At 37.2% G+C, this 20,117-nt stretch overlaps 1 protein-coding gene across 1 annotated transcript in view; it reads right to left on the reverse strand.

Moving 5' to 3' along the window:
- The window catches only part of BANK1 (B cell scaffold protein with ankyrin repeats 1), a 126,508-nt gene that overhangs the window by 100,382 nt on the left and 6,009 nt on the right, over positions 1-20,117 (reverse strand). Inside the window, exon 2 of the mRNA XM_072335627.1 lies at positions 8,499-8,897. Within this exon, the coding sequence (XP_072191728.1) occupies positions 8,499-8,897 (399 nt within the window). The remainder of the gene's footprint in view (positions 1-8,498; positions 8,898-20,117) is intronic.

The raw sequence follows: 20,117 nt of genomic DNA on the forward strand, positions 1-20,117 counted from the left end.
CTGAAGATACAGACTAATAGAGGCCTCCAGCTTTGGAAGCAGACATCCAAAACTTTTTTGTCTCTTAAGATGGACCTGCGATTTTGCTGTTATTCTTAAGAGGCTACCTTCAGCTGCTTAGTGGCCCTATTATTTCTAAACTCCAAGCCTCATACACTTGGCCTGGTCCAAAGAGCACATTGTGTGTAGAGTTGGAAGTGGCATACAGCTACATTTTGAATAAGGCAGATATAAAAGAGCACAGCTAAAAGGGAGCTTTTTCAAATTAAGACATACCTCAAAGAAACACAACTAGCAGGCCGACCAAAACCTCAGATTTCAGGCTTTAAGACTTTTCAAACACCAGCCTCGGAGGACTACAAGAGAACAGCCAAACTTCACTCTTCTGACCACGTCTGAAATTGTTCTGTTGATGAAGAATAATCCTTTACAAATGTCAAAATTCAAGAAACAACATGGCTGAAATGCAACGGAACTAATAGTCCTTTAACAACTGCATAGGAAGAGGTGGAGGGGGAAGAGACACAGTAGCTGATATCCTCAGCCTACAACCTAGGCAAAGTACAAGATATGTAGTATCACTAACAGTGTCCAAATGCTTACTGACACAAGACAACCTGCTCCATGCTACAGCCTCTCTTAAATTAATCTGGTAGCAGAAACTACTTTGACTGCAGTAGCTCATTTATCAAATAGCATAACTTGTTGAAGCTATTTACATAGGACTTGCATATCTAAGAGACCATGTGTCTCCTCATGCCATGTTACTGCAGTTGCTGCCAGCAGAAAGACTCTCACCAGACACGTTTGGTATTAGAGAAAAAAAAAGTATGGCTAGTCAGCAAGACCAACTTACTATGGGATAAGTTACTTCTCAATTTACTCACATATTTGGTATGAAATAGATAAAATCTACTGACCCTTAAGGTAAACTAAACAGAACACTTTATCCTTACGAATGTGATAAAGAACAGTACTTCAGACATCTAAAAACCACATTTGGATTCTAATTCTTGCTTATTTTCCTTTTGTTAGGGTTATGAATATGAATGCAAGTCTGAGTTCTTTACCCTTTAAGACACTGTCCTTTAATCCAGCACCTCAATGTCAGAATACACACATTTCACTAAAATAGAATTTTTGATCTCATTGTCACAAAGAACAGCAGAGCAGAAGTACACTAATAACTCTTATTATCTTTTAAAGGGGATGCTATCAACTTTGTCATGAGGTGCTGGTCTTCCTCCAGTTTAGAATGGTTAAGGATACAGATAGCAGTAAGAACTTATGTTAGCTTTGAGAACACCACTCAGAAGGGTCAAAAGAAACGCCAAAAACCATCTGCTGATAAATTTCATGAGTAGACAACTACTACGTATTAGTATTTCTGTGCTCAGTTTGCCCACTTCCAGTCATTCAGCTAATTAGTATCTGGACACAAGCTTTAAAGGCAAAAAGTAACAAAGAAAAAGCTGTTTAACAAAAAGGGAACAGCCTTTTTTCTGAAGGTTAATATCAACTAACAGGCATTTGAATTTGAGTCTAGTCTTAATCTGCAGGAAAAATTATGAATGTTAATTCAACATTCTGGCATTAGTATTTTTTAGCTATATAGTTACAAGACTATATCCAGTTCTGAGTAAGGTTGCTTCAATTCTCCAAATTTAGTACAAATTGTAAATAATGATTCTTTGGAGAGCAGAAAATTTCCTAAGCAATAACAAGGGAATTGCTCAAAATACAGCTGTCTGGTAATTAAATGTTGACTTTTTCTTTTTTTAAAATACAGAAACCAGAAACAAATCCATAATATCTACAAGTGGCTAAAGATCTAACTTGTTCAGCTACCACCTATAAGGAATAAGCCCTCACAAATACATATCATGGTGATTAGTATTCCACAACTGGATCTTTTCCAGCATTCACAGATACTACAAATCAATTATTTTCACATCTGCTTGTAGCTCATATTTCCCCCAAAGGATCTCAGTGATCATATTGTTTTCCCATTTTCCATTGAATTCTCTGTCCCCTTCCCTCAACGCCTTGCACAATTCACTTCAGTCAGTCAGTACTTACTGATTGTTAGTGATTTCTCATTCCTCACCTATGTTTGCTTTATTGGATATATATATTTAAAATGTATTATCAACCACTCAGTGCTCTTTCCACTATTGCTGCTTTATGTATCTATTCAAGCATCATACTTCTGATCTGTTCAACTTTAATTCCAGATCAACTCTAAATTCCATCTTTTCTCAGCTCATCTCTACTTTTGCATACACGTACACTAGAAGCACGCTTCAGCTTTCCACAAGCCAATCTCCACTAAAGATCTCATGTAAGATGCTGTTTTAGGATTCCAGAAAAAAATACTGTCTTGATTTATAAATTCTCCATTGATACTGCCGCTGCATACCTTCTTATTAGAGAGAAGCAGTCACTGGATACATTTTTCACAATTCATCTGAAGTCAAATCCTGCCTAGCTGTCTGAAAGTTCACATACTTTCACACGGCACTAACACAGTTTCATTTGCAGTTGCCATCTCAAGTTTCTCGATTTTGAAAAGACTGACATGCTGAACTTTGAAACTTGCAATAATGTTTCTTTTTGAGTGTTTTTACCTCTGAAGTTCTGCAGAAGTATCAAGATAACTGCTCCTTGTGGAACCACCAGGAAGAAATCTTGACCTTGTGTTTCCTTGCTGTCATTGAGAAGTCAGTCTTCACCATACATACAGAGTATTATTACTGTATATCTCTTTTCTAGTCAGCCCTTTCACATGTCAAATCAGCTGAGAATCTCCTTGGTCCTCTCAGCAATACCTAAACATTATTAATCTGTAGTTGCTACAGCTGAGGTTGCTATCTACTTGAGATCCCATAGAATTTCTTAGCAATGAGCTGGAAGAAGGCTGCAGCAGGAAGGGAGGAATAATACTAATCTCACGGCGTGGTAGAAAAATTGCCCAAATGGTGAAAACGATAGTAAATTTGCCACAGAAGATGACAACAATTCAGATCTCTTCTTAAGTGCTTCCACACATTCAGTGTTATCAAGACAGCTGTCAAAAATTGACTGAGAACTGCAGTCCAGACAGTTCCTCCAGAAAAAATTTCAAGTGAGATTTTTTGGATTTTTTTTGTTCGATTTATTTTATTGCAACATTGATCACCAAGTTGATGGAAAACTTGGACTCAATGCTTCCCTTCAAGTTTCCATTTAAAAGCAGAAGAGGATTCGTATGAATGATGTCCCACAGTTTAAAGCAGAAGTAGCTTAGAGAAACATCTCCATGATTCATTCCTCTCTTAGAATTCTGTTTTCTCTGTTTCCTACTAAACAGTCATTTTTCTGGGCATCCCAGTTAATAATCAAAGGAACAGTGATGTCAGTTTATTGAGCAACTAGATGATGATCCATTAATGACAAAAAGCCTTCTTTATATCAAAACCTCAAACCTCTTCAGTGCACTGAGCCACAGCCCATTCAGAACAGGACTGAAAAAGGCATCCTTAGAAATCTTGATAGTAGGTCTGCAGAGGTAAATAGTGCAGCTTCGCAGCAGCTTTCTGCTAAAGATCACACCAGTACAGCTGCAATATCAAGACAGTCGCTGCTGGAATGGAGGTGAGACCAAAAGGAGATGGTTTTGCATAGCAAATGCTTGGTGTTAAACACTCACTTTCATATTACGCCCATTTTAAAGATACTTTCAGATAATTCTAGCCTGGATCTGTAAGGCACACACCTGTCAGCACCTGAAGTGCATCCAGTAGGCTTCCCAAGAGCACTTTCCAGTTTAATTTTACCTCAGAAGTATCCAAGACACATGTCCAAAGACTGGTCTGCATTGTGAGCAAAACCAGGGTAAGTAGGAATGACTGAAGTATATAAAAGCATGTACAATTACTTGAAGAAGCTGAAATCCTAAATGCCATTGGTGACTATCATGTATTCTGAATTCACGCTACTAAGCAAGAGCCATCAAGCTTGCAGTGTCCTTCACAGACACCATGCCAGGGAGACAGGCTCCCAGCAGTAATCTGAGTCCAGCAGCAGAGAACTGCCATACCAGGATTTCCAAGGTAACTCTCACTTGCTTTTGCAAGGACTGTTTCAAGCAGTAACTTGCGGTGTTGAGTCAAAACACTTCAAAAAGGTGTCAATCCAGATATAATGCTGTTTAAGAACTTGGGACAGGAAATACGTAAAACAGCTCTTTACCCAGAATAAATGGAGATTTTGCCTTTCCTTTTTCCCCAGTGAGACTCTTTATGGGTCTTGACAAACGTAAATAAACCACAGTAGCAAATGTTAACAGGTGCTGAAGAGTGGACACAGTGCTTCTTCTGGTCACTGGTTGACAGTGTCTGATGGTGCAAGTGTGACGTGACTAGAACTGTTGTATCTGAAATTTCAGATTAGATAGCTCCCTTTTCATGGCAAGCAAGATGTGACATTTTGGGAACAGAAAGCAAAAGCTCTGCAGAGACTTCCTTTTTTCTCTACTCTGAAATTCACGGAAAATGGAAATGCCCCGACGAAACTCATTTTCTTTCCACATTCCTCAAGGGAATACATCTGTATAGATGTGTGGGTGGACATTTGAAAACAAGGCTTGTTCCTCTACACTGCTGTACACTATGGTAAGCTTAAGTTTACTGCCCTTCATGTCTGACAAGATGTAAAGGAACAAGTACCATTTAAACAAGTAAAGCCAAGACTCTGCAGAAAATGCAAGGGGAATTCAGTTTCATTTCTCTCTAGACTCCAAGTCAGTATCAAAATCTAGCTGAAATACTTTTCCTTTGAAGAAAATGATGGTTTCCACCTAAATGAGGGATTCAACATCACAAGCCCTGCTGAGAGCCTAAGAAAATTTGCATTGTCATCATCACCAACTTCTGAACACTGACGTGAATGAGATTTTACAGAAGTTGTAAAGCACTCCATTCAAAATGCAAAACACTTCTTCAATATCCAAACATTATACTCAAAGTCCTGGTACAATTCCAACATAATGAAACAGAAGATAGATACCATAAAAGCCTATTTCTCTTTTCTGTGATCTACATAATGGAAATTAGCCCCATATTTGAGGTAGGCTGAAGTCTTGTGCATGTTAAGCCCTATTTTAAGCTCCCAGCCTGATTGTTCTACATAGACAAGAGACAAATATGAAATGTTAGCATCTGAGTACCCCAGTTACACTTTACCGGGTAGGTGCAAAAGCAGCTTTTTTCAATACACTCTTCTTGGTAATTAAGGCTGTGTACTGGTATGAATATTTATTTGTTAGCAGGTAGAAATTAATAACATACTGCTATCTCAGGTAAAAACATTCCTTCTGAGAAACTTCCCAAGACTGTCAAAGAATCGGAACCTACCTTTCTATTTGGGTTATGCTAATTAATGTACTTCCTTTCCACTTTTTTGATACAATAGCAAATAGGAATGGCTACACATAGGTTTATTGAGCAGTTTTCAACTACTCATTTAGAGGAATAGTTCATTTTCACACACAAGAGTCTACCTCTTCTTAGGGAAAAGACTGAAAGTGACAAGAGTTTTCTTTGAACAGTTAGCAAACAGTAATAAAACAGCAAGCAGACTAATGAGCTGTAGTGAGACGTCTCACCACAAAAATCTCATAACAATGTCAGCGTACTTTAGAAATAGTGACACAGAAAGCTATCAGTATTAGATGCGACTTATCCTCCTTCCTACATTGTCAGTACCAAGGCACAAATAACTGCTGGAGGAATTTAGGACACTTACTAGGTGCAAATACCTATTTACAATTCATTCGCTTAAACAAACAGACTGAATTTGAAGTACAAGTACTTCAGGATCACAGATATATATATATATATATAAAGTTTAGGCTAACAACATGTGAGGGTATATAATCAATGATATAGGTATGACAGGTATACATGATAGGTATCTCCATGTAATATAAAAAAAAGTGTACACATTTCATCAGACAAAAGAGATATGGTAGAAAGAATAAGGGAAAGTTAAATGTAAACAAAATGTCTCCCGATTCTGCTTTCTGCAGCATTACAGAAAGCTACTGAAATTAATTAAAAATACTAGATCGCACTGGGCCAGCTTAGAATAATAATATTTCTCCACGTTTTACTTGCAGAGAATTATCTTTAATGGCACAAGTCACCTACAGAAAATTGAAAATCCAACTTTACATCTAAATACAGGAATTTCAGGCAGTATCACTGTGAAGTATTTCGTGACCAAGTCCTGTTGCAGCAATCTTTTGACAGCAACAAAAATATCTGCTTTCTTTTCCCTGCAAAAGGTGAATATAATACAATCTGTCACCAATCAGGAAACCTGTAAAAAAGTCCAGTTCACACATGGCTCAGTTCTCTACTTGTTCCCCCAAGAATATGCTCAAATAAGGATAACAAACTCTTCCCTTCAGATTTTGAATCACACTACAGGGAGAAAGAGCTCTCTGCTTGCACCTTGCATTTTGTTTAGTTTTATTGAGAATTTTATGTGGGCCTTTTTTTTCCTGGGAAATTTCAGCACACATAATGCATTAGAGGTACAAGCAAGTTCTAATGCTGCCAGCCCCAAGATGAAATAGACACCATGTGGTAGGGGAAAGGCTGTTTCAAAATCATTGGTAGGGGGACTATAAAATTGGATTTATTTTGCAATCTTCCCATCTCAGACTATTTAGACAGTGGAAAGAGAATGACATTAAAGGGAGAATGGTCAGCCAAGAACTTACTTTGCCTCAGAACTTTGCAGAGTATGGAGAAAGCAGCAGTGAAATGGTGGTGACTGCTATTACTTCACATACACACTATCACTAACACTTTTCAGAACAGGTGACAACCCAATTTAGCATCCTTCTTCAGTTGCTATAACTACTTATAAATCACTCCTGAAATCTGGCATCAAGCCAATCTAGAATCTCAACAACTCGCTGTCCTTCGGGATTAACAGGATTGAATTGTGCCGGTGAATAACAGCATGGTACCAGTTAATCACTGTAATTAGAGTACATCACTAAATTTTTAGACTTCAGTAGAGTGACAGCTCTTTGTTAATACTAAAGAGACAAGAAGAATATAGAAGAATAAGTTAATAGTAATGGATGTTTAGGTAACAAAAGGAAGGGAAAGTCATGGAGAACACACACTGTACTGTTTTCACTGCTGTCTCCAAAAGCAGAAATACAAGGGGCCAGAGACAGGAACCAGGCAGCCACACTTCTCCAAGTCCTTCAACTAGTTCAATCAATTGAAACTGTTCTGTCCCAGTCATTCTGTGCATGTCTGACACAGATGTACACATTGTGATAGAGGTATCTGACAACTATCCATTCATTCACCTTTGTACTCTTATCTGAAGCTTCTGATGATGGCCACTGCCAGAAAAAAGACCATTTGTGTACCTATTAGTTGCACAACAATAAAATACAAGCAAAATCCCACAGATGGATGCCTTAGTTTTGTATATGTACAGACCCATTATCTGCCTTTCAGGAAAACTGTTTATTTTTTTTCAGAGAGAGCTTGTAATTTTGCAGACTTTGCCAGTTTCCATGAGTTAACTCGTTGTCCTTGGGCGCAGTTCTTTCCTGTACATACACACACATAAAGGATACAGCCCCGTTGTATTCATTTCACTGAAAAGGTGCCAAGGAAGTCCCCTCAAACTAAAGATCAGGCATGGTCAAAAATGGCAACTATTACCTCCTGAAGCCATAGCAGACAACCACATCTTGCTCCAAAATGTGAAGCCTGTGAGACTGCTCAGAAGATATGCTGAGGAAAATTTCGATATATTTCATTTTACTCTCTCTAACTATCTAGAAAGAAGTTTTTCTACATTCCAGAAGTAATTTTTACATTAGTTCTACTCTGTTGCTCTCATGAACGTACAAATACATACAGACTCAACAATTCTAGTCCTTCCAGTACAGACTTTTTACTTCTGTTGGTAAAAGGGAAAGGGTGCTTCCACTCTTAGCCTGTGTGTCACACTGAACATCACACCATCCATGAAATGGGGTCTTATCAGGTAATTATTTCTTGATGACAAGTTTATATGAAGATCTATACATATATACACATACACCATCATTGTGTTAAAGCATTTTGAAAAAGATGAAACAAGTACATAGCTTTGCACCATCTCTGAGATTTGTAAACTCAGAAAACAAAGAAACAAATATAATGCCAGCCCCCCAATCTTGCCATTAGCAACACAAGTCATGACAAGCTGGTTCACAAGCACCAGTGGCAGTTTTTGGACTTCCCAAGGCTGCCTCCTTCTGAAACTGGATTATGACAGTACTTTACATGTAAATAAGTCAATAAGTCAGCAATGACAAATGCATAAAGCCAAAACTGCTGGGCCAGGCCGAAATTCAAATGATCGCTTTTAACTCTTCCAAATGATATTAATACAGCTAGAAAACTCTTAATCACAGTAAGTTTGCATTTTTAAATTACCTGTTTGAATAATTCCAGTAACAATGGAGAGATAGTCCTCAGGTTCCTGATCGGTGAAGATCTCTCTGCTTCTTCCACTTAAGGTCAGTACCTCATAAAGCATCTCTGAATTCTCCACCCCACAAAGCAGGATCACCACATTATCTGGAGGTTGAAGAACATCTGCCAGAAAACAGCATCTCTTTTGGTTAAGGCACTTAAGGAGTCCATACGATAGTATCAGGAGTTTACATTTATAACATGGTAAAGAGAATAACTCCAGATGCTTGGAAGACAAAGTCTCTAAATTGTAGAGTAAGATTCCTTCTTCATTCACTATGTGTCCAAAAAGAGATTTTAAATATAGAGCCCACTCTTCTGCTTCTTGTTCATATATCACAAGAATATCCTTTGTATGCTCTGGAAAAGAAAACAAAAATCATTTAAAATCCATTATAAATATTGTATGCCAGGCCATTGGTTTCTACCTGCCCATCCCCAAGTACTTGTGAAGCTCAAGAAATAGGACAGGTCATCAGTCTGAAATTACAACCATCTGCATATTTCTAAACCAAGGCAGAAAGATCATCCACTGAAATACGAGTAAAACAGAATAGATTCAGCTAGTAGTGCAAAAAACAACAACAAAAACCAACAAAAAACAACCCACTGAAATCATAGTGTGAAAAGCAGAGTGCATCACATATTCAGCTCACTCAAATTTTTGATAAATAGGCAATAACACTGAAAACGCAGCAATTAGCTTTTAACTGCAGCAGTAATGAAAACACATTTGATCACTGCACATGATCTGACTTCACTAGAAACAGGACTGGTACATTTAAGATATTTTGGCAGCATGGCGTTAGGACAGTTGTTAGTGATCTTCCTTTATTGTACTTCCTAATCAATGCAATGCATTGTAAAATGCCAGGACGTTTTAATACCCTTGGAGTAGGTCACAATCACAGATCCATGGAACAACAATAAAAGATGGAGGAACAGCTACAGCTGTTGCATTCTAACTCCATTGGGCTTCACTGTCTCCAAGGTCCCTGATAGGCCAGGCAATCTGAGCGTCCACTGCTTGCAATGCACCAGAGCTCCTCTGCAGGTGAATATCCAGGTTTTTTCTTGGTCAGTATCAAGAGATACAGAAATGGTACACATACACGGAGCTAAAAGGTTTCTTGCACACGCAACATATCTGGATACTGGGATGCAATGATGGAAGCACAGTATAGATGTATCTCAGGAGAATAAAGCAACAGCACCTGTGAAAAATCCTACAAAAGCCCTTGGTGCAAAATAAGAAACTGAACACAGAGTTCAGGATTAACCTGTTAATTATTGGACTCTCCTTCTTTTTAAAAGAAATTCATTCTAAACTTCGGTCATTGTTAGGGGAGACTTCAAAGTCCACCCAATTGAAGGCAAACAAACTTGTAGAACAAGGATGCTGTAGGTTAGTGTCTTGCATTTATTATATGTCTATCAACTGCTTGCAGGATAGCTGCTCTCTTTTAAAGACTTGTGAATACTTGTCCCCTCAAGAGGTTTCCTATCACAGGACATAATAAAGGGCTGTGCTCAGTACGGTAGTGGCTGATAGATGCCTGACCCTAATTAACACCCGAGAGCAGTGCAATTGTCTAAATATTTTCAAAAAGAAGACAGTTGCATTTTCCATGGTAAAAATACCAATTTCTGCTTGAATGCTAAAATGTAACTGTAGAAATAGATAAATAGTAGCATATTCTTCACATAAACCAGACAAAAACAACATTGCTTCTATAACAGAAGGACAAGAAATCTACTAATGGTTTTACAGCACTTAGCTGCAATGGTATTTTTTTTTAGAATCTTATTCGGTTGTCTTCAATTCTCACAGCAAAAGTAAAACCAAAAAACCTATGAGGCTTGTTGCTGTTTCAGAAGATGAAATAATATCCACAGATGAAGTTCCAAGTCTGATTTGACTGTTTGATGATCACATGAAGCAAAATCACCAAGCAACTTCTCTTTTCTGTCCTTAACTTCGAGAGTTAAGAGTGTGGTAGTAGTCATTAAAAAAATGTTCTTTATTTAAAGAGGATGGTTAACCCACAAAGATATAAGAATTCATTACTTACACTGCATTTAAAATGGCTTAGTTTCATCCTCCAGCCACAAAACATTTTTATTTGTTTTTTTCCTTGTAATTTTGAACAACTATCTGCTCTCTGAAATCTCTCCCTAAGGTCTTCAGTCTCTCATGAAGTGACTCAGCCTTGCCTCAGTTACAGGCCAAACTTCCCCTTAAAAGAGAGGCTTTTAGAACTCCCATCACTCTTTCTGCACTTCTGTGAACCGTCCTGACTTTCTGAGGAACTAAAAACCATATACAGGGTAGGAGTTCCTTAACACAGTACACAGGAAGAATAAAATATTAATCTCACTTGAGATAATCTCTGCTATGCTCAGAAAGTTCACATTCAGTCTAAATTAAAAGGTCTCATTTCAAGTTCATGCTCAGTTGCATTTTTTTCCTATTATAATGAATTTGGGTAAAGTCAAAGCCGAACGGAATTGCATGGAGGGATAAAATAGGTTTAGTTCTGAAAGCATGCTTAAGTTGAAGGGTAAAAACTCTTTTTTCTTGCTTCACAGAATCTTGTGTCTCCATCATGCACAAGCAGGATGTGCTGGAATCTACCACAGCACCCCCTGGCCAATAGGTTGCAACCTCTCCATGATGACAGTAGCTGGGAGGAATGGAGTACAACAGCACCTGCTCCTTTGCAGACTGGAGGCACCTGAAAGGCACTTCCGGATCCCAGAGCAGGAAAGAATTCCTGGATCCAACCATTCAGCACAGCTAAAGGGCTCCCAATGTGCTGCGCACGGAGATGCAACTCTTTAGGGATAAATATTTCTAAAGAGCTGCCACTACATTATAATCATAAAGAAGTATACAGAAGGTATGAAGTTCACCCTTGTGCAAATGGAAATTACAAGGCTTGAACATTCAAGACATCCTAAAGAGAAAAGCAAGTTGCACTGAAATGAGAGAAGCAGATGAAGTAATTCTTTTTCTGTACTGTGTATCTGCAACTAAATCTGTAACTCTGATCTTAGTTAAGTGTGAAAAAGAAAGAACTTTTGAGATATTTATTGAAGACTCAGTTGTATGTTGAACAATATTGATTTTTTTAATCTGAGCAATGAGAAATAATGCTTTGCTTGTATAAAATGAAGTGAAACGAATATCACAGATGATGGAAGAAAGGCTTCACAATCTCTCATCAAACTTTAATACAGCTGCCATATTTCATTTGTCTTTTCTACCCCCACAGAAAGGGAAGAGTCATACTTGCTAAGGAAAGACGCATGGTTCACACTGCCATTTGGCACAATGCCTATTGGTTTGAAGATGGCAACTAGTGCTATTAAGTTACTTGTACCAAATCAAATGTTCTCAATTACATGCATGAACATTTTTCCAGCCACTGATCTGTTATTAAAACATCCTTCAAAATGAACCTTGACACTGAATGCAAGAACTACATATTACTTGCTCAAAACTGTATTAAAAATTAAAATATCACTATTTTAAAACTTTTGTACAACTTAGTCTCGTAAAATCAACATCATGTGCCTTAAATGCTCCTGTTAAGTGTTTCACCTTTAGAAATGTCACTACAATGTAAATGCCTGAACACTGCCCAGTTGCAAATCACTGCTCCCTGCAAACTCCATCGTCAAAACACCATTTCTCGTGTGAAACAACACAAGCTGAAAGTTAGCTTTAAGGCAACATTACCCAGAACTGAATACATAGTGACGTTTCTTAACTTTTCAAATAGAGCTTTTGTTCCTTCATTACTTCCATCTCTCAATGAATATTTCTTTGAAGTTACTGCACATAGAATATAATGCTAGTTAAGATGAATTTTGTTCCCTTGGTAGTTAATGTAATAGAAACTACCATATCCTGACAAAATTAAGCCATACTTCAACTACTCCTACTTGGAAACTGACTCAAAGCTAGAAATAAAGTGTATTATTAGTTGAATACTGAGAAACAGTAAGAGAATTTATGCAATCGTCCATATTGCGGAAAGGCTCTTCTGACAAGCAAAACTATTGGCTAGTTAATGATGTGCAGATGACAAAAACCCCTCACCTCACAAAATATGCTACCTGAAGCCTTTGAAAAGACCTGTTCAATCTTACAAGAACTGGAAGAGATGAGAACATCTTTGCAGTCTATTGCAACCAAAGCAGGAATCAATTACTGGCGCATGTAAAAAAGGCATTCTTCTGTCTTGTGCAACAATTAAAAGATACATTATGGAAGGGGAAAAAAAAGAAATAATAATAATAATAAAAAGTATATTTGAAAGTGAAAGGAAATCTCAAGAAGTTTGCAAAGTGCATCAGAAAGGAAAAGGAGAGGAAACAAAACTTTGCAGCCAGTGGATACAACTGGACACTTCAGTTAATAAACGTGAAGTTTTGTATTCTTATGTTTGCTTAGAACTGAGCACAAAGTACTTTGTTATTTTTGTTTGATAATAACACTACTACGTTCAGAAAAGCAACAATATTTCCAGAAAATGAATTAGCATATTTTGTTTGATTTAAATGAGGATGATTTCAGCTCAGCCAGGGTTTAAAAACTGGGTCTGCAGTTCCATTGCCTAAGGATATTTTGGTAAGAGAAAGCACCACACAATCACCATCATGTACTCAAGTTTTAAATGAAAAAGGCATTACCATATCTCTCAGGTCACCTACAATGCTTTCCAGTTAGAGTACTGGAGCAAAACAGTCATTCCTTGTTGTTCAGCCAAGGAATTTGTGTAACCACACAAGCAGTTTCTCACAGTCAATCCCCATCCCTCCCTCCCACCCCCCCCCCCCCCCCCCAAAAAAAAAAAAAAGAGAAACTCAAGTCTGTTTATAAACCTTGCCTCAATCAGTTAGCTTTTGACCTGAGTGAACTCTTGCAAATCATTCTGAAACAATCTGTTTTGAGGGAACAAACTGCTAGAAAAATTCATCCCTTTATCTCTTCCTGTAACAGACGCCCTCAGCTGGGAAAGGGGAGGGTTTGTTCATTTGTTTGAAATGGCAGCCTTAAAGATGTTTGGGAAAGAAGGGTATAATTTCTGTCAGCATGTAATAAACTACTGTCCATCAACAAAAATTTGTTAAAACACATAGGATTGCTAAATAAAGGTAAGTGGTCATGTCACAATGACAAAAATGCAGCATGAGAAGCAGAAGTGCCTCAGAATTCCATCTTTGCCATGATTTGCAAAACATTTCTTCTTACGACATTTCCACTTGGGTTGTAGAGAGAATGAGGAGCACATACACCAAGTGCATCCAGCTTTGCATTAGAATCAAAAGACATTCAATCTCTTGGTCCCTACATAATCTTGTCAGAAAGATGCGTCTCTTCATACTGTTTTCCCTCATCACTTAAAATGGCATGCAGTAAGAAAATAAGTAATAAAAAGAAACAAACAACAAACTTTCCAATCAAAACAACTCCTGAAATTCAAAATTTGGAAGCAGAAAAAGAACATTTAATTCAGCCCTGATCAGCGGCCTTGGCATAACGGGCCAAGGCCAATCGGCTCCTCACCCATCCTGAATGCATTGATTTTCCCCATCAGCTCACCTGACACACATCCAGTAAACGCATCTCAAAAATGCATCTCTAGCTCTTGGTTGCTGGAATTCTGCAAGGCAAATCCACTGAAGCAAGCCAAAACGGATTCATCGTGGGAAGGACAGCACAGAGCACTTTAGAAATACTTGCAGATAATGGAAAACATTTTCAAGTAAGTCATGTTGCTTCTCAGAGACTTTCCACTAATGGAAATGAAAATTATTAAAGCCTGCTTGTAAACCTTAGAGTGAGATCATGAAGTAGCTAAATTGCTGCAGCATTGTGGCACACCTGTTTCAATTAAAGCAATTAGCTTAAAGCATGGGACATTCCCGCTGTCACTGTATTAGCCAACCGAGTGGCTGCACTTGTATTCTCAAATGCCTACTAACTAGAATGTAATAAGAACATTTCCATCATTTATGCACCTTCCATTGCTAATTGCTAAGTTGTTTGTGAGAACAAATATTTGTTCTATCTGTATAAAATTAGGCCTCTTGTCTTCATCATTTTTTTCCTCTGCCACATTGGATTCAACTGTCACTCTGCTGTCTCTCAAATTCCTATTTTTTAATGTATTCCAAGGAAGACTTTGAGAATGGAAAACCTGATCTTCAGATATTAGTTTAGAAGGAAACAGCTATATGAAATCCAGTACTTTAGTCCGATCACAAGAGGACCTATGCTATGTGAACACTTACTGTTCACCCAGAAATTAGAAAGATGGCAAGAAATGGTCTCTATTAAATGTATGTCTTCAAGCTATTGGATTGTAGTAAACCATCTCCTTTAGTTCCAGCTCTTTCCTTTTGTCTTTTTCTGACAAAACTGATGGTCACCAACTAAACAGAACAAACTATACAAACAAAAATACATATCCACAACATACGATAGATGTCAATTCAGCTTTGGACAAACACTTTATATTTTTGTACCAGCTTTTTGAACAGAATTCATGGCAACAAAGGAAGTTCGTTAGGGAAATAAAGAAGAAAATGAGATAGAAAATAGTTACGTAAATTTATAGCTTCATAAAATGAGCAGTGACAAGACAGTGAGTTAGAAACCAAGCTAAATTAAACAATTTCTAATATGTTCTGTAACAAGCTCAATAGAAAGCAGATTTCTCTTTAATAAGAAAACCTCAGCTTCCCCTCTACTGCCTTAAGACAAGAATTCTAGACACAGCTATAAAACAAACTATTTTTATTTCTGCCCATTAGACAGAAAGAAATTAAGTTAGTTGTATGAGTGTGAGTCTGACTTTGCACATTTCATCAACAATACTGCAAAAACAACTGCAATGGCCAAATACTGGTAAAGCTTACTTGAGATTCAAAAGACATTTTTCCAGCAAGCTTATCTCCTTAGTACAATGCATGCAATTATGTTTTCAGCTTACAGAAAACAAATTCTCAACTTATTACTGATCCTAAAATAGGACCCAATTGGGAAGTTATCTGGGTATCAACACTGGGTCCTCCTCCAGTGGACAGCCATTAAAGACATCTTTAATTCTCTCTACTACCGTTGACCAAATGGACTACTTTCTGGGAATAAATCACTTTCAAGTTCTTTATTTTAAGGTTCTTGCAAATGGATTTTAAAAATCATACCTACAAACTCTGCTTCATTGTCATTGACATGTATTCTCACTGTTGAATAGTAACAGCATAACTATAGTTAGGTTAACTGGAAGCAAAAAACCTTCTATACCTTATTAGAAAGATATAGAAAATGAAAACAAATCCCGCTCGAACCATTACTGAAACTGAATTAAACCCTACCCCACTTCCCCACTACAGCCTTCCAGCATCTTCTTTGTACATACATTTAAGACTCCTGGATATTCCAGAGTTTAACAAGCCAAACCATGCCAGTTGTTTATCATATCTAACCACATTTGGCACAGATGTGAAGAAACACACAATCTTACATTTCTACATCTGAAGCATTTACTGACTATCCATCATCTTCCATTTATTGCATCTTCTATAACAACAACAAAAAAATTAATGGCTGACAAAAGCAGCAGCCCTTCACATCTCTCCTATACAGCTACCTGTACACACTGTAGCAACGTGTACCATTCTGATTATAATCACATCCCGCTTTGCCTTGCAGCTGCCTAAATGCATCTGCTGACAACAAAAACAAAGCACATGACAAACCCAAGCTGCTGAAGTTAAGATAAAGGGGACTACTGCCATTTACTTCAACAACTATGTCTTTGAGCAAGTTTACATTAATATTTAGTTAAGATAAATGCATACCTTCAAAATACACCATCTAATTGTCCCCATCTACTATGCTTTGCTTCAACTCACCAGCTGTCCCTGGAATACCAAAACCCTTCAGATTGAACTGAAGCAGAACAGGTGCTTCAGGATGACACCTAATGCATTCCACCTGCTACAGCCACAGGACAAGGGTACAGTGAGTCCAAAATAAGCCTCTACTCAATATATACTACATGGCTCACAGTTGCTTCATGTCCACTGCTAGTCTCCACAAATCCTGTTCTGTTGGAAGCACTATTAAATAGTGTGGACATAGCTTTACTGTATCTATGAAACAGAGGGCTAAGAGTCCTTAGAGTTGGTTATGAGATACAAAATAGTAGCAACCTTTGGTTGCAGAGCGTGCACCTGAGATCTAACTCTTGGACTCTTCTGCCAAGGAAAGTGATTCAAGTAATGTTATGGAACACAGGCAATTCCACAGAAGTCATGGTATGGACTGCAGATGCCACAGTCCTGTGGTATCACTCAGAGGTATCTGAATTGGCTAATTAGGACTAAAACAAAATGAAGCGAACTGAAGTGCTTATTACGACATTCAAGTTCAGTGAACAAGACTTCAAAATGACACTAAGAACAGAATTATGCATTCAGGAGTTGTTTAAAGAAAATAAATTTATCTAAACAATCCTACCCCTTCTTCAACAAAGACCATAACTACATAACTATCATTTACCCAGTTCCGGATTATTTCGGGCAAACATTTATTTGCTGTAAGTTTGTTAAAACATGGCTCTTATCACTACAATAAGCAAACTAGTGTTGCTTTGGGGAAAAAAATGTACACTTTGATCATTTCAGTTTTACAGTCATTGTATGTGATGTAATTGTGATGAGAGAGAACAGTAGAATTTTGTTTTTTAATATCTTAAATATGGTTAGCATTCAACTGTTTCTGGGGAAAAAAAGATTAGCTTTTCATTTAAGTCTCTGAAATGTTAAATTCAATGAGACTATTGTCACAGCTTTGGGGTACAGTTCTGATTTTTTTAGGATGTTGAGGCATCATTTGAAGAAGAGACTGTATATAAATTTAACAGTAATACTATACATGTCATCCAAAATGAACAGTATGGACGCAACAGCGTGTGGGAGTACCAAATTTACAGCACGCACGATCTATCAGCAAAATACATCACAAGAATATGGATTGCCACTTTAACGAATTCTATAAACTTCTTCAGTGTTGAAATACATACACTGTGGGTTTGCCAATGAAAGAGCACTGTTTCTAAGCTCTTGCAGAAAATCAAATGACAATAATTTGGCGAGAGCGCTGTAGGAAAATTAAAATGAAACTGTCCTGAATGTACTCTGTAAGCACAAAACACTTCTCTTTCCAAGCCAATAAATATACATTCTGCCTTAAACCTTCAGAAAATATTTTTTCCTCTAATTTAATTATTACAGTCTCTGTTTTGTGCATTCAGCTCCAAATTAGATTTGTCATCCTCTAAAATGGTTAATCTTGAATAGGGAACAGAACCGATAATGGAGACAAAGAAATCTGGAAGTTTTTCTGATAAGATTATGGAGTTATAAAAGTGGAATGCAAGCATGAGAACCTTAAAATTTTTGATTAAGAATCGCTGGCAAAAACCCTTTGATTAAGGCTTCATTTATTGAACAGAACTATCCTGACATGCATCAGCTGTGGAATTGGCCTTACTTTCCTACAGGAAAGAAACCTACAGCAGCAACTGAGATTCACTGAAATGCTCCCTTAGCATCTTCTTACAAGGTAGAAGAATGGAGCACTATTGAGTTTTTTGCATTTTTACAATATTTTAGATAATATTTATCATCCTTTCCGAGCAAGATTTTATTACATTTTTGTTAGCATAGACCTACTTTTTAAAATTATTATTTAAATACATCAGATAAATATGAAATGTAAATTATCTTCAAGCATTAAAAAATATGATTAAGTTGCTAAAAGTGATGCTCTGGAGGGATCCATAAAGACTTAGTGTGGTTTATTTGGTTTACTTAAAGGCCTGCTTGACCTGCTTGGATGTAAACACAAGCTTAAACTGAAATCATTTCAGTCCCCTTGAAAAAAATCAGAACACTTTAGAAATAATGATGATCAGTTATTTTCCAGAGATAACTTTTTTCCTTTATTGTTGCCATTCCTATTTTTCTAGTCGGCTCCAAAATTGTAAACATGTTAGAAGCCATCTTCTTTTTAAAAGCGCAGCAAAACTGAGCTTCTAAAGGGTGTCTTCATTGGGTATAAGCCTGCTTCTTTGTTGTTATTTACATTTGCCACCGGCTGTGGATTTTTCATACTTGCACTCAAGCAAACACTCTTGGCTACTGTTGCATGCTTAGCAGTCATGGCTGATTTGAAGCTGGTTTGCTATTGCTAACACTTCAAAAGAATCATAGGAACGAAACCTTAGAAAAAAACAATAAAAAAATCACACTAAGGGTTTTATCCCGAATACTGCATATTTACCAGTTTCCCACCATGTTTCATATTTTCAAAAAGAAGCTAATCAATATCAGAAGATAAACAATAAGAACAAGAAAACAACTAAAAATAGATTATTGTCTGTCACACAAATTGTTGCTTAATGAAGAGAGACGAACTGCGCTGACCTCTGAATTATAAATCCTGAAATCCAGGGAAATGTGTACTTCAGGTACTGCTTGTTTTCTTTTCCTGCGCACTATCACTTAGCATAAAACTGCTTCACATCTGTACTGTATTTGACCTTCCCTGCCTCCTCACTCCACTCCACCCAGGCACTGCATTGCATAAGATGGGAACTTTTATTTTCCATTCTCAAATGTCTGTAAATTATTCTTGTTCAATTCATTCCAGGCACATTATTTTTTCATTTCAGCTATTTAAATTGTAAATGTTTTGTGAGTAAATGAAAGCTATGAATAAATACTAGTGTGCACTGTACGAAAAACTTCAACAAATACACTGTTCAATTTCTTAAAAGTTTAAGTTGTAAACACCATTCAGCACGCTTTTCTATTTTATAAAGGCTTCTTATTTTCCATTAGAAAATAAATAAAACTATTTCAATCATACCTCTAGTCTGAGATGTAAAAAACAAAGCATCCACATTTCATTGAATACAGTAAAAGTAAAAAATAAGAGTTGGTTATTTTTCTGAGTTATCATTCTACCTGTAGAGTGGACAATAACTAAAAAAAAGTAATATTCAGCATTTTTATTGTTTGGGAGAAAGAATAATGATCAATGTCACATCAAAATACCACTACTTCATTACATTTTGACAGGAAAATAGCTTGCTTTGCTCAGCAGACTGAACACATATGCATCCCCACACAGAGAAACCAGAAGGGCAAAGCAGCAGAGTACATCAAGTACCAAACTGATTGCAGAATCAGAAAGGTTGTCAGGAACCTCTGTAGATCACCCAGTCTGACCCTGAAACAAGACAGCACTGCTGATCACAACCTTCTGAATCACATCCCTCTGACCCTTATGGGTATTCTCATACAAAGATTGGACATTAGAGAGCAAACAAAACAAAGCCACCAAGAATGTGAACAGACAGAAGCTGCAGTACACTTCAGCAGAATGACAACATAGCCATAAAAGCCTCATAGCTTAATGGTGTGGGTTTTCCTAAATAACAGAGTAAGATAGACAGCCTCGAACACAATAATGCAGTCACTCTCATTACCTCCAAA

The sequence above is a fragment of the Excalfactoria chinensis genome, chromosome 4 (assembly GCF_039878825.1).
Source record: "Excalfactoria chinensis isolate bCotChi1 chromosome 4, bCotChi1.hap2, whole genome shotgun sequence".
NCBI classification, from domain to species: Eukaryota; Metazoa; Chordata; class Aves; order Galliformes; family Phasianidae; genus Excalfactoria; species Excalfactoria chinensis.